Below are 13,991 nucleotides of genomic sequence, written 5' to 3'. Positions count from 1 at the left end.
CTGCTTCCATTCTTCATAAAGCTGTCACAGGCCAGGACGCACCTATTTCCTGTGCCTCCACGAGCAGTACTTGTTTATGCTGCTGTTGTTCTGTAACCTGTACAATGTGTCCTGCTCCATGGACAAGTTGGAGCCATTGATGCAGCTGCCTGCCCCGCACCCCCACCCCCCACCCCATCAGGGCACTGGTTGGAAGGAGACCAGCCACGTGCTGGGCCCAGCTCTGTGAAGAGAATGGGGAGATCTCTCTGGAGCTTTCCCGAACCTTGCTCCACCCTCTTCCGTCAGGAGTCCTATGCCATAAAGTGTCATTTGCCAGCGAGGTGCTTGTCCACGGTCATAGAAGTCAGAGTCCCTGACGGCAACTCACGCATGGTTCTCTGCAGTAGAAAGTAGGGCTTGCAGTAAAGATGGGAAATGAGAAAGTGGGTCTCTATGACAACGAGGGAGGCAAGCAGTGCTGCTGGCTCACGTGGGCTAGCTGTCCTCAAAGCGCACAGACTGGCTTCCGGGTGCCCCGGCTTCAGGGCATCTCCCCCGGGGAGCAGCGTGTTTTCACTCCTTTCCAGTCCCTGTGCCGGACTTGGCTCCTCTCTCGCTCACTCGCTCGCTCACTCTCGCCCTCGCTCTCACTCTCTAACTCTGCCTTTCAAATAAAGAAATAAATCTTAAAATTACAAGGTGGTCAAGCCCGGCAGGCTGTGGGCATGACATGGGGCTGCGGCGCAGGGAGCCTATACAGACTACTGTGCATCCTAGCAGTCCTGCCTCGTTCTCCTGCCTCTTGGTCTCATTTCTCTTGCACAGTTTTCCTCCAACATCCTCCTTCCAACACATTTCTGCCCTTCGTTCAACAGCTCTCCCACTTACCACTCTTGGTTCCTTCCATCATCCTCAGCCCCACCCCCACCACACACACACGGCTCCTGAAGCTACCAGCAGCAGGTGAGTCTCCTCTCCCTTTGCTTGGGACTGCAATGGAAAGCAGACTGGAGAGCTTAGGCTGAAGTGCCAGTTCCATGTCTCTTGGGCTCTCCGATCTCCACCCACAAAAGGGGAAGTTGGAAGCTTGGAAGGACATCCTGTGTATACAACAGAATGTGGCATGGTGCCTGGTATACAGTAGTCACTCAGTATTGGAGCATTCCCTGCTGGGTGCCCAGAAGGGTTGATGCTGTCTTCACCCACCCTTCCTCAGGTTCCTTTGAGCTCTGGTGTCCTCTTGCACCCCCCCCCAGACCATGCCCCACGTCCTCTCGTGTCGCCCTGCTCCTACCCACAGACGTCTGACTGCACTCAGCAACACTCCCTGAGCTCCCTCAGCTCTCAAGTACTGGCTCTTCTGAACACTGAGACACGACTGCCACCTGTCCCTGTCTTCGACGCCACAGTCTAGGCTAGGAAATTCACTTGTACATTTGAGGTAGGTTTGTCCACTTGGAAACTGCTTTGGAGCCAATGTTGTTGCAAAGCAGGTTAAGCCACGGTTACGAAACCAATGTCCTATATTGGAGCATGGCGCAAGTCCCAGCTGCTCCACTTCTGATCCAGCTCCCTGCTAAGGCACCTTGAAAGGTAACAGAGGATGGGCCCAAATACCTGGACTCCTGCCACCCATGTGGGAGACTGGATGGAGTTCCAGGCTCCTGACTTCGACCAGGCCCAGCCCCAAGCTGTTGCGGCCACTTGGGGAGTGAACCAGTGGAGGGAAGATTCATTCTCTCTCTTGCTCACTCACTCTCACTCTCACTCTCTGTTGCTATGCCTTTGAAATAAACAAAAAATAAATTGAAAAACAATGCTTCAATAGTTTAGGGTTGGGCTGCTTAGGAAAGATTGACTGAGGCTTTAAGAGTGTGAACCCTAAACAGGGTGTGCCAAGTCTTAGGGGCACCTTGTAGAACAAGGGCCTGGGGTGAATGAGCCAACACAGTAAAAAGGGATTAAATGATCACTTTATGCCCACAATTGTGCTGGGACTATACTAAGCATACCATACACATTTTATGAGACATTCTCAATACCCTACTGAGGTAGCCACTCCTGAACCCATTTTATAGATGAAAAAACTGAGGCTCCAAGAGCAATGTGGTTTGCCCAAAATCCCACTGCTAAGAAAAGAAAAGGTGTGCCCTGGATTTTAGCCTCTCTCTGTGTGGCCCCAGGTACTTTTTTTTTTTTGGTAAAGATTTATTTATTTATTTGAAAGTCATAGTTACACAGAGAGAAGGAGAGGCAGAGAGAAAGAGAGGTCTTCCATCCGCTGGTTCACTCCCTAGATGGCCACAACAGCTGGAGCTGCGCTAATCTGAAGCCAGGAGCCAGGAGCTTCTTCCAGGTCTCCCACATGGTTAGAGGGACCCAAGGACTTGGGTCATCTTCTACTGCTTTCCCAGGCTGTAGCAGAGAGCTGGATCGGAAGAAAAGCAGCCGGGACTCGAACCGGCACCCATATGGGATGCTGGCACTGCATGTGGTGGCTTTACCTGCTATGCCACAGTGCCGGCCCCTCTAGGTAGCTCTTATAAAGCCATCAATGCCACCACCGGGTCCCCACCCTCAGGACTTCACTAACCCTGCTTGCCTCCCAAAGGCCTCACCTCCAAGAGCTCTTAGCACATGCATTTGGGAATGCAGTTTCCAACACATGAATTTTGGGGGAAGACACACTCAAACCATAGCAGATAATAAACAGAAAACAGTAAGTATACTCTTCCACCCCAAAGTCTGGCTTGTGTTCTGGCACCCACTCTTCTGCTCCCAAATCTGCCTTCCCTACTCTCGCCCCATCCAAGGGACCTGATCCCACTTTCTGGGAGCTGGAGCCAAAAGACCAAGGGCTGGGTTAAAGAGCAAACTCAGGGCCAGGGAAGCCAATCCATTGTGAGGCATTCTGTCCACAGGCCTCACACGGGCTGTGCTGGGACGGCACAGAGACTTCATCCACGCTGTGAACCAGTGCAAATGGTGGCAACTTTACCAAGACTGACTTCTTCCTGGAAGGTAAGCACTGCCTCGCAGTTGCTGGCCGCTGTGATGATCTACTTTGCCATTCATCCCTCAAGGCCTGGTCCACTCTGTCTTCCTGTGACTCAAAGAATCACTCTACTTCACCTTTGTTGAATGTCACCTTCTCCATCATCATCCCATTACAACAAGCAGCCTCCCTCCACCCCAGCACTCCTCATCCCCCTTCCTTGCTTAATTTTTTTCCAAAGCACTCATCACTCATCATCGAAGCATACTGTACTGGGGCCAGCACTGTGGCACAGCGGGTGAAGCCGCCGCCTGCAGTGCCGGCATCCCATATGGGCGCCAGTTTGAGTCCTGGCTGCCCCACTTCCAATCCAGCTCCTTGCTATGGCCTGGGAAGGCAGTAGAAGATGGCCCAAGTCCTTGGGCCCCTGCACCCACATGGGAGACCTGGAAGAAGCTCCTGGCTCCTGGCTTCGGATTAGTGCAACTCCGGCCGTTGCAGCCAACTGGGGAGTGAGTCAGCAGTTGGAAGACTTTCTCTCTCTCTCTCTCTCTCTCTCTCTCTCTCTCTCTCTCTGTAATTCTTTCAAATAAATTCAAAAATCTTTTACAAAAAAGAAACACACTGTATTACTGACTTATTATGTTTGTTCTCATGTATGTTTCTCCCTCTAGAGGGTCGGAGTCTTACCCGCTTTGCTCATTTTTGATACCGCCCCAGTGCCTACAGCAATGCCTGGCCCATCATAAACTCAGTCAACACTTATTGACTCAATCACTGACCCTTGGATCTAATGGACACCGGTTCCATCCCAGCACCACCCCCACCCTCCTAGTGACCTTGGACAAGTCTCTCTACTTGTCTATTCCTCAAGTGTCTTCATGTGTGCCATTAGGAGATAAAATCAGACAGTGAATCTCAACTTGCAGAGAAGTTTTCCAACCCAAAGGAACCAGAAGGATGTAGGAAGGGGGCAGAAGGTTTAAGGGCCCAGTGATGGGGCGGGGTGAGGGCTAGGGGAGACCTGAGGGGACAGGAGAATGGACAAAATCTGCGGGACCCTGTGAAGAGAAAGAGGCAGACACCTGTGGATACTGAGAAGACTTGAGGGGTTGAGTCCAGCAGCTTCCTGTCTTTTTTTTTTTTTTTTTTTTTGACAGGCAGAGTGGACAGCGAGAGAGAGAGACAGAGAGAAAGGTCTTCCTTTTTCCGTTGGTTCACCCCGCAATGGCCGTTGCGGCCGGCACGCTGCCGCCGCCGCACCGCACTGATTTGAAGCCAGGAGCCAGGTGCTTCTCCTGGTCTCCTATGGGGTGCAGGGCCCAAGCACTTGGATCCTCCACTGCACTTCCGGGCCACAGCAGAGAGCTGGACTGGAAGGGGGCAACCGGGACAGAATCCGGCGCCCTGACCGGGACTAGAACCTGGAGTGCCTGCGCCGCAGGCGGAGGATTAGCTTAGTGAGCCGCGGCGCCGGCCAGCTTCCTGTCTTGTCACCATGTGCCCACACAGAGCATCAGCGCCCTCTTGTGGATTCTGTTAGGGCCTGGCTGTCTTCGGGCTGACAGTCCCCCTCCACCCACCAGCCCTACATGTCATACAGGCTTGCTTTATCCCAACTGTTACTTCTAGAGCTTCTGACACTGTTCAGAGCTACAAGCCTAACACAGATAGCGTCTCTTCCTTTGAGAACCTGCTGCTGCACACCTGTGCCTGGGTTATCGCCTGTGCCTCCTACCCAGGCACACTTTCAACAATGGGAGTGCAGTCGTGCTTTGTGCCCAAGTCCAGTCCACGTACCGTGTCCATCAAATGCTTTTAGTGCAGAGCAGCACTGGGTGGCCCCTGGCCCTGGCAGAGGCTGAGCCCAAGAGGGACAAGATGCGTGATCACAACCCTGGACAGGGAGCCACATCATTTTGCAAGTGTTTCTAGAGTAGAGGGTGCCAACTGGTGGACCTATATCATGCTTGCATGTTGGGTCTGTTGTATGTTAAACTTTTTTCTAGTGGCTCACCAACATTGAAAAAATGAACAGATTTTCCCATAAAAATCTGGGCTTCTAGATTCTCTAGACAAATCAGAAAATGTAGCTTTCTAGGTCTGGACTCATATTCTTGCTTACCCACAATGGGTCTAAATGCTGCACCTTTCAGATGGGGCATGCACTCCTCAATCGCCATGGTCTGTACCCAGCATTCTTTGCTTGTCTGTGCTGTTGTCTGACTCCTGTAAGAGTTTCAGGTGGTGACTCCTGTAGTATCCCAGGACGGGAAAGGGTAGCCATATTGAAAGGAAGCACAAGCCGTCAAGGTCTGAGCAGAGGATGACCTTGGAAGGTGGGTCTCCAGAGAGGGAGCTCCTTAAAGTCAAAGCCTATCCAGGCACCCCTACTGTCTCTTTCACAGCCCCTCCTTCCTGAGCTCATCTCTGTCCTAAGAGAGCAGTGATCTCTGTCCTGTGTCACAAAGGAAGACGTGTAGTTTTATGAACAAAACAAATAGCATTCAGGTGACCCACAAATTAGTAAGTATTCACTATAAGCCAGAAACAAGAGTGGACTACTCATCATCTCATTGGGTAGTATTATTTCCATTTTAAAGATTAAGAAACTGAGGCTCGGAGAGGATAAGTAAGCCCCATAGCTGGACAGAAGCAATGTCTTTGATCCCTTGAGTCCTGGTCTTCAGAGACTGCACATGGCACTGAGGTAGGAGGGAGTTCAAACATGGTCTGATTTGAATTCATTTGAATGAAACTTATATCACTGTCCTCTTTAGCCTCCTTACTTGATGGAACAGTGGATTTTGCGGTGTGGTGCCCAGACTGGCATCAGCATCACTTGGGAACTAGGGATAAATGTAAATTCTCAGGCTGCACCCCAGACCCAGAGAATCAGAAACTCTAACAGGGCAGCCCAGCAACACACGTTGTAGCAGGCCCTGTGGGTGATACTGATGCTTACTCCACTGGAGGAGTTATAGGCATGCACTTGACACGAGGTGGCCCCCAGGGAACTAGCCCTGTGGCCACCGGGGAGCATGGAGTAGTGATTAAGACCCCGGGGGGCTTCCCAATTCCTGCCAACTGGTGCAGGGCAGCAACATCCAGAGGTCAAAGCGGGGGATTTATTAGCCCTCTCAAGGGCCTCCTTCCTAACTTTTAACTGTCTCCTACTGACTGTCACCTCTTGGTTGGTCATTTTCCTACCGCCCATTAACAGCAGGCTGAACACCAGTGTCTATAACATTACCACAGTCTCCTTCCGGGAGGCCTGTACCAGACGGCCCCGTGCTGCCTTCCTTGAAAACTACTGGCCAGGGCTTCACATTGGTGTCCCTGAAGCTCAGCACTGCTTGCAGAATTTCCTAGCCCATACCCACATGTGAGGTGCTGCTTCCTGAATGGCAAAGAAGTGACTGGTCCCCTGCTCCATCTTGCTCCCTTCCAGGGCTAGCCAAGACCTCTAGGCAGCTGCAGTGAGGAAAGGCCAAGGGCACAATAGGGACAACCGAATCAAGGAGAGACTGGAAGGAGGTAATACAGAAAGAAGACTTTGGCAGGCATCCCCAGTGTGTTTCAGCTGGGAGGCATGTACACTCGGTCGGGCCATCCTCAACACTTCCTGAGCCACACTATGAGACTCCTATGAGCAGACTGAGATTCCAAGAGCATGACTTGCTTGCTCAGGCCACTGGCAGCACTCAAGAGACACAAAGGCAGGGTTGATTGCAAAGTCTATCCTTTCCAGTCCATAGAGCCTGAGGATGTTATGGCCACAGCAACATGGCAAAGGAAGTGTCCTTTGCGGATGCCAAGATGATGAGGCACCTGTGGTCCCCTGGCCTGTGCTGGTCACTGGAGCCAGACCTCAGGTTGCCTCAAGGCATGAAGACCTTTCTGAAGTTGGCTTATGGGTGGAACAGCCTCCTGAGACTGCATCTCCACTCCTCATTCTTCCCAAGGGCCAAGACTTGAATGGGAAGGAAGGAGCTTGGGGCCATTGTTATGATGCATGCCTGAGAGGCAACATGTTTGCGTGGCTTGGACCTACGACCCTGGTCAGGGCATAGGCTGGGTTTTCTCAGCATCTGCGTAAGCCCTGATTTCTGTGACTTCTGTCTCACCCCACTATCGCTTCCTAGAAAGAAGAGAATGGGTAGCCTTCCTCTCTCTCTCACGTTTTCACACCAGTAAGCTGGAACTCAAGAGAGCATGAAGAGAATGCTTATGACCTCTGATCTGTAACACTGAGTTGCAACCGCTGGCCCCAGTCATTAGCTTATGGTCTCAACAAAAAGACAGCCACACAGCCATAGTGCATCTCTAGTAATGCTTTATTGTTCTGCGGGGAGCCTGCTCTAACCTGCTCTCTACCATCTCTCATCTCATTGCAGGTGCAATGCTCCCTGGGGCCTTCCAGACCCACAGACTGCTCCCACCCACAGATTGTAATACACTCACACGAGACTGCATCTCTGTATGTATGTGTGTATATACGTATATATCTCTATATATACACATGCAAATACACATATTCTCACTGTACAATATTTATAGGTACAAATAAAATAGGCTTGAAAATACAATGGGGGCTAGGACCCATCCCAGTGCAGTTCATCTGGCAGAAAAGAAAAATAAAGCATCCATTGTCCTTTGGAGAGCAGTTGGATTTCGATAGGAACAAAGATGGTGGCAGTGGGTGTGACATAGCAGGTTTGGATCAAGCCCCAGCTGGCTGGCCCAGAGCTGAGTCTCGGATCAAGGAGGGGGCTGCTATGTTAGCTTACTACCAGAAGCCAGAGGGACGAAGTCACAAACACTTGTCTCCTCACTACTATAGCTTTCGTCTGTCCTGTATGGTGAGAAGGAGGCTGCTTGCTCTCCAGACATGACAGTGCATGGCCAAAGGCTACCCGGGACTCTAGGGAGTGGCAGACAGAATGTGGAGCTCAAGCCAGGGGAGACTGGTTCATTGGTCTCTTGAGACTTGAGAAAGGATGATTCCCATTCTTCATGTCCCAAGCTGTCCCAAATCGTCATGTGATCTATCAAGGGGCCGGTTAGTGCCCCCCCTACATCAGCCTCATAAAAATCGGCATCGTATTTACGCAAATAAAACGGATCGTGGTGGTCGGGACTGCCCTGTGCTTTGCCTTATGCCCATCTACCCCAGTCTATTTTCTTTGGAAAAGCAGTTCAGCGTCAATGTTGGCCCCAAAAGCAAGGACCAGAACCTCCCGTCCAACTTCGAGAGGACCCTAGCACCAAACAGGATGGCTTGGCCTATCAGTCTGGGGGAGAGCAGCGGCCAGACACTTCTCTCTCTCTCTCTCTCCTTCCTCCTGCAGGTGGTGGGCGAGGGCGGTTGCTGAGGCTTCAGGCTGAGGTGGCTTCAGGGGCAGGTGGCAGGCAGCAGTGGTCTTCTTGTTGCTGACATGACTCTCCTCTCTCAGCAGAGTAGTGTATGGTGTTGGGACAAAGGTAGGTGGGGCCTGGATATCTATTTTCCTTTCCTTCCTAGTGCATATAGAGGAGCTGTTGGAAGGAAGGGAGACAGGCAGCAGAAGCCACCTGCTCTTATTCCTTCTTACTCTCTTGGAGCCAGGGGACCTGGGCGGTACCAGCCCAAAGCTCACAGCTTTGTCTCAGGGCCAGCTGCCTGCAGGGCAGGGAAGGAGTCCCGAATCTTTGCCACTTCCATGGCACATAAGTGCCCAAAGACTTTGTTGTACCAGTCAGGAGAACGGCCCCTAAGGAGGAGAAGCCAGACATAAGCAGTGCGTTTTTCCCCCTGGAGCCCTCACAAAGGGGAAGACAAGAAAGAACTCACTGCCAATCCCAGGGATCAGTGACACAGGGCAGGGCAGAGGAGAAGGTCAGGGGCAAAGGGATGGGGTAAGGCCAATCTCAGGCCTGGTACCTTAGGTCAGCACGGCAAATGTGAGTGAGGCGAGAGCGGCCCAGGCCACAAGGCTCCATGAGATACTGGGAAGTGAGCATTAAGGCCCGCACCCCTGACTCCGGCACGGGTTGTTCAGGATCCAGGGACTGCGAGACAAGCAGGCAACCCCCACGAGGCAGGTCCGAGCGCCACATCCTGTGGGAAGGGGGGTGGGGAGGGAAGACAGCCACATTCAGATTCCCCAGTGGTGGTTCCCGTCCCAGCTCCCCACACCGCTGACACAGCAGCCCCTCACCGGAGCACCAGGAAGTCGCGGCAGGGATGCGGTGCCATGCTGTCAGTGACATAGTGGTACAGCTCCACCCCTGGCATCAGGGCTTCCAGCACCTGGGCCCGCAGCAGGTCCTCATCCCAAAGGGCTCGCTCCCGCAGAATACGATGCAGCACCACGGCTGGAGGGGCTGCCACCTCCGTGGATGCCTTCCACATACGCAGCGGGTGCCCGTCTGGTGCCTGGGAGCCACAGAGGTGGGGACGGGAAAGAGTCAGGCACTGGAGAAACTCCAGATTCATGCCCCGAGTCCAGAACACAGACTGCAGGGCCCTGGGGCTCCTCTCACTCCAGCCCCTGACAAGGGAAGGCTGCAGGGTTGTTCTGCTAACCCTCGCTGACCCAGACAGGGCCACCCCTGTGCTCACTGTCCTCTCTGTCCCTTCCGGCTGTCTGCCTCTCAGCCTGCTTGAGCGTAAAACGAGTTGATGGGCTACCCATTCTCCAGGTCCTACTAGGCCTTAGCATGACACAGGCAGAGTGCTGGGAAATTCTGGAAGTGAGCAGGAAGGAAAAGATGGTGAGTATCCTCAAGGAATGGGCCAACTAGCACGGGAAGTGAAACAGAACCACAACAGAGGCTGCCACTCATGGAGCCTTTTCTATGTGTCAAGGCACTGTGGACAGACCCCCATCCCCCACCCTCACCCCCACTGAACCTATAGGGGAGGTTTGCTCATGACCCTTTTATACATGGGAAGCTTCAGACTAGGGAGCTTACTCACAACTGGCACCCAAGAAAGTGCATGGCCAGACCCAAAGGGGCCAGAGGAGTCACCTCCAGCCTGGGTCACAAAGACCGAAGGTTCTGAACAAAGGTGGGAGCATATGACCTTGGGAAACGTCATGCCTGGGGGCAGGGCAGGCCAGGCAGAAGGGCAGCATTGACCACAAGCACAAAGGGAGAAATGCAAGTTCAGCTTGTCTGTGGTTCAAGAAGCAATATGGGAGTTGAAGCGATGAAAGGAGTGATAGAGGTGGAATGGGCCTTCAGAAGGTCGTTCAGGCAAGGGGTCCCTGAGAAAGATCCCTTGGTCTCATATGGTTCTTAACTCCTTCAGGCACTTGCTCAGCTGGCTGACCTTCTCCAAGTATCAAGTTCAGGCCCGACAAGACTGGAGGGGCAGCTCCTTCCTTTGGGTTGCCTACTCCCGGCCCTGCCTGTCCCATGGCAAATCCCTTAGTAGGCTGGTGCCCACCTTCCTGCAGGCCAGCTCTGTGTGCTGGGGCCCTGGCACACTCATCCAGCCCTTGAAGCGCTCAGCAGCGTCACGTAGCAGCTCCTGAACGCTCTCCTCCATGTAGAGGCTCAGGCTCACTCCAGCAGCTCGGGCCCGCCGCAGCTCCGCCAGGGCTGGGCCGGGAGGGCTGAGCTCAGCTGCATTGTAGGAGCTGCACAGTTGTAGCACCATGTCTTGGGGCACCTGTAAGGGCAGACACACATTGGGCCAGGGGCCTGGGAGAGCAAGACTCCCTGGAGTCTGAAATGTATGTTAAGGGTGTGGCAAGATGGGAAGAAGGTAGAAATAAGGAGGTTGAAGGGTACATGTCAAGTTGAGCCCTATCCCTGACTTGGGGTGTAAAGGTCATGGATCTGTTAAGTGGCCACCATGGCCTGGGGTAACGCACCTGGAAAAGTTTCTTGCAGTCACTGATCATGTGCGATAGGCCTTGGGTGGCAGCCATGTTGTCACTGAGGTCCCTAGGGCCTGGCCGGCCAACCAGGCTGCGTTTGCTCTTGATCCTGAAGGCAGAGGGCAGTTAAGAGAGGATGGCACAAGAGAACAAGACAAGATGGCTGACAAGCTGGCTTCCTGGGGAAGCCACCTTTGCTAGTATTGACTATACAGCAGCTTGCTGCCTTTTAGTAGGTCTTGTTCCCCAACATCCAATCAGCCCCAAGCCCCCGGGGCACACTTAACCCCTTCAACAGTGAAATGGCAGTGTCCGCTATTGGAGGCCAAAAGTCCAACTGGGCCCAAACCCTTGTGGCCTGGTTCTGACATGCTGCTGACACACCCTGCTCCCATGTCACCTGGGTGAGGGGCTATCCTTCTTGGAGACATTGAGGTGGAAGATGGAGGGTGCCAGGCACACCGCCAGGTTGCCAGCCGTCATCTGGTTTTCTTCGGCAGAGGCAATGTCACTTAGGAAGTACAGCAGGGTCTGCAACACCTCTCGGTTCTCATCGGGGAGCAGCAAGGTGGCGGCTTGCGCTGCTGCCAGCCACTGATCCTTGGGTAGGACTGTGAGGAAGGAAGGCACAATGGGCCTGAGGGGCACCAGCGAAAGGAAAGAGAAGAACTCAGTTCTGGGAAGCCTCTGGGTTCTAGATTGAGTTCTGCCGTCATCATGTAGTGTGACCTTAGGAAAGTCTAGCCTTCCATAGAATGGGTTTGGGGAGTAGAATGTAGTCTCTCTCCAAGGGTCTTCTCGACTTTCAGTAAGGGCGTGGGACCAGGTGCAATCACCGGAAACCAGGTTAAGCTGCACGAGCCCCAGCATTCAGGGAGGGCAAGAACGGGGCAGGGTGTTGGGGATAGTTGCAGGTGACTCACGCTGGTAGATGTGCAGGAAAGTGGTGGTGAGCTTGCTGGTGAAGATGGGCTCGGGCAGGTCTCGGAAATACTGCTTCAGCAGGTCAGCCACGTCATAGGCTGACTGGCCCTCATAGCAGACATTGTCAGGGGACGTCTCGTTCATTTGGCGCAGGTTCTGGATCCTGGACTTGACCCCAGACTTGCGGAAGATGCCCACCTGGCCCATACAAGGGAGGAAGGGAGAGAGGGAGATAGGCGGGATAGGAGGGAGACCATGAGACCAGCACCAGATCAGGTCTAGGTCACCCCCGGAGACTTCCAAGCCTGTTGGGCAAAGTCAAAGGCAAGGGCTTTGATAGTATTGGGACCAAAGAGAAAGATGACCTTTGTGGAGAGGAGTACAAGTAGACAGCCCTAGGCTCAAGCAGGCCCCTAGAAGCTGGCAACCACAGAGCCTGGGCCAGAAGGAAGCGCTGGCTCCATCCTCACAGTCCTTGCTAAGAACAGGAAAGGTCTCTGGTGGAACAGCCTAGCCCAGTGGGGAGGCCAGGGCAGTTCTCCTGCCCAGCTCCTTGGCCTTGAACTGCCCCTAGCATCCCATCCCGCTCCCCAGCCCGCCCCTGGAGGACTCACCTGGTCCAGGCACTGGCTGCGCAGGTAGCGCATGGCTTGCTGAATGCTCTGCGGCAGTGGCTGGCCTGTGCGCTGCACGTGGATGAGGGGTGGCACCCCAAATACATGCTGTCCCCGGTAGTCCGGGGTCTTGTTCCTTTTCATGAATTTTGGGACTGACCTGTTTGGACAGTGGTGGTGACAAGCCATCAGAGAGAGGGCGACACAATTTGGAGACCATCTGCAGTCTCACTGGGACCAGGTGGAGGCAGAGGGGTGGGGTGGGGAAGGAACACATCTTATCTTCAAAGTTAACACTCACTGAGCACTTGCTTTGGGTCCAGCCCTAGGAGTCATAGTGGCACACAAGGAGCTCTTAGTTTGGTGCCAAGGAGCTAACTGTAGTCAATGGGCATTGACCATTCACGTGGACCATAGTGGGCCAAGCACACAGGGTCAGGCCCATGAGAAAGGGGAATTGTTCCTCTGGCCTGTAAATGGCATTTCTTGGGAGTGACAGACTCAAGAGCCAGAAAGATGGAGCAAGCCCAGAATTTGAAAGGATCATGATGGATTTGGGATGATGGGGAGTCACAGGAAGGTGTCCACCAGGAGAGTGACAACCAAAGCTGCATCTCGGACAATCTCACTGGTGACAGCAGGGAGGAAGGGACGGAGAAGGCACAGCTGGAGGACAGGGGTCCCCTACTCCACACCCCTCTTGACATACTCGCTCCAGCTTCTTGGCACATCACACCAGTTCACTGGCCTGTCAGCTCTGCCTGCCTGCACCCACTTGCTGGGCCAACCCTCCCCAGGGCCTGGGATGTGAGGGAGCAGCTCCGCACCCACGAGGGCCTAGGAGACACTCACCAGACCCAGCCCTGTTTGTGGGGCACGGTGTACTTCTCCATGAAGGCGGTGAGCCGCAGCAGCGAGCCCTTGTGCAGGAGGTTGATCTGACCCGCGAATTGCCGGTTGATCTCCAGAGACTCTGAGTTGAGGCTGGGCCGGTGGGAGTTCTGGAAGCTGTGCCAACGGAGCTTCCTGGAGCAGGGGACGGGGAGCGGGGGGAAGATGGAGAGGGTGGGTAAGGTCAGAGGAGTAGGTTTGGTTAAACCTTAGGAAAGGCTGTATTCTGATTCCTTTTGTTCTCCCAGAGGAAAATCAAGGCAGGCAGAGGAGACTACGTTCAGTGCCACTGCTGGGTCCCAAGGTGGATAAAGCTTAGTCTCAGGCTCCAGGTCTGCTCCAGGGCCAAGAAACTCCCAGGAAGCTCAGGCCCATTTAATGCCAATGAGCAGTACTCACTCCCTTCCTGTTGCAAGGCTACTGCTCCAGGAAGCCCGGGCCGCAAAGCTGAGGGTCAGAGACCATCTCCGGGCATACCCTCACTTTATTTGATGCAGAAAGCAAGGCCCAAAGAAGAGCTATTGTTTCCTCAAGGTCCTAGCAGAGGCAAGCAGTGAATTTAACATTCTGGGTGCCACCCAAGTCCTAGATTCTTTGTATTTCTTCCCTGGGATTGGCTGCCCGGATGTTGAGGATCACACCCCCAGGATGCTGCCTCCCCTGGGCCTTAGGACTAGGAAGTCATCAGGTTCAGAGAGCGAGACAGGAGGGGAT

General features: G+C 53.6%; 1 protein-coding gene across 8 annotated transcripts in view; it reads right to left on the bottom strand.

Moving 5' to 3' along the window:
• Window positions 1–7,296: 7,296 nt before the first annotated feature.
• STARD8 (StAR related lipid transfer domain containing 8) overlaps window positions 7,297–13,991 on the bottom strand; it is a 79,320-nt gene continuing 72,625 nt past the window's right edge. For all 8 annotated transcript variants that reach the window (XM_008272731.5, XM_089323889.1, XM_051827159.3 and 5 more), the window contains 9 exons: window positions 13,239–13,412; window positions 12,387–12,546; window positions 11,772–11,970; window positions 11,249–11,459; window positions 10,843–10,957; window positions 10,413–10,637; window positions 9,178–9,395; window positions 8,901–9,077; window positions 7,297–8,730 (listed from right to left, as the gene is read on the bottom strand). In XM_008272731.5, coding sequence (XP_008270953.3) covers window positions 8,613–8,730; window positions 8,901–9,077; window positions 9,178–9,395; window positions 10,413–10,637; window positions 10,843–10,957; window positions 11,249–11,459; window positions 11,772–11,970; window positions 12,387–12,546; window positions 13,239–13,412 — 1,597 coding nt within the window. In that variant the 3' untranslated portion in view covers window positions 7,297–8,612. The remainder of the gene's footprint in view (window positions 8,731–8,900; window positions 9,078–9,177; window positions 9,396–10,412; window positions 10,638–10,842; window positions 10,958–11,248; window positions 11,460–11,771; window positions 11,971–12,386; window positions 12,547–13,238; window positions 13,413–13,991) is intronic.

This window comes from Oryctolagus cuniculus, chromosome X (assembly GCF_051225735.1).
Source record: "Oryctolagus cuniculus isolate XC-2025 breed Fujian yellow rabbit chromosome X, ASM5122573v1, whole genome shotgun sequence".
In the NCBI taxonomy this organism is placed as follows: Eukaryota; Metazoa; Chordata; class Mammalia; order Lagomorpha; family Leporidae; genus Oryctolagus; species Oryctolagus cuniculus.
Note: the sequence above shows the minus strand (reverse complement) of the source record. Positions and strands in the feature narration are given on the sequence as shown.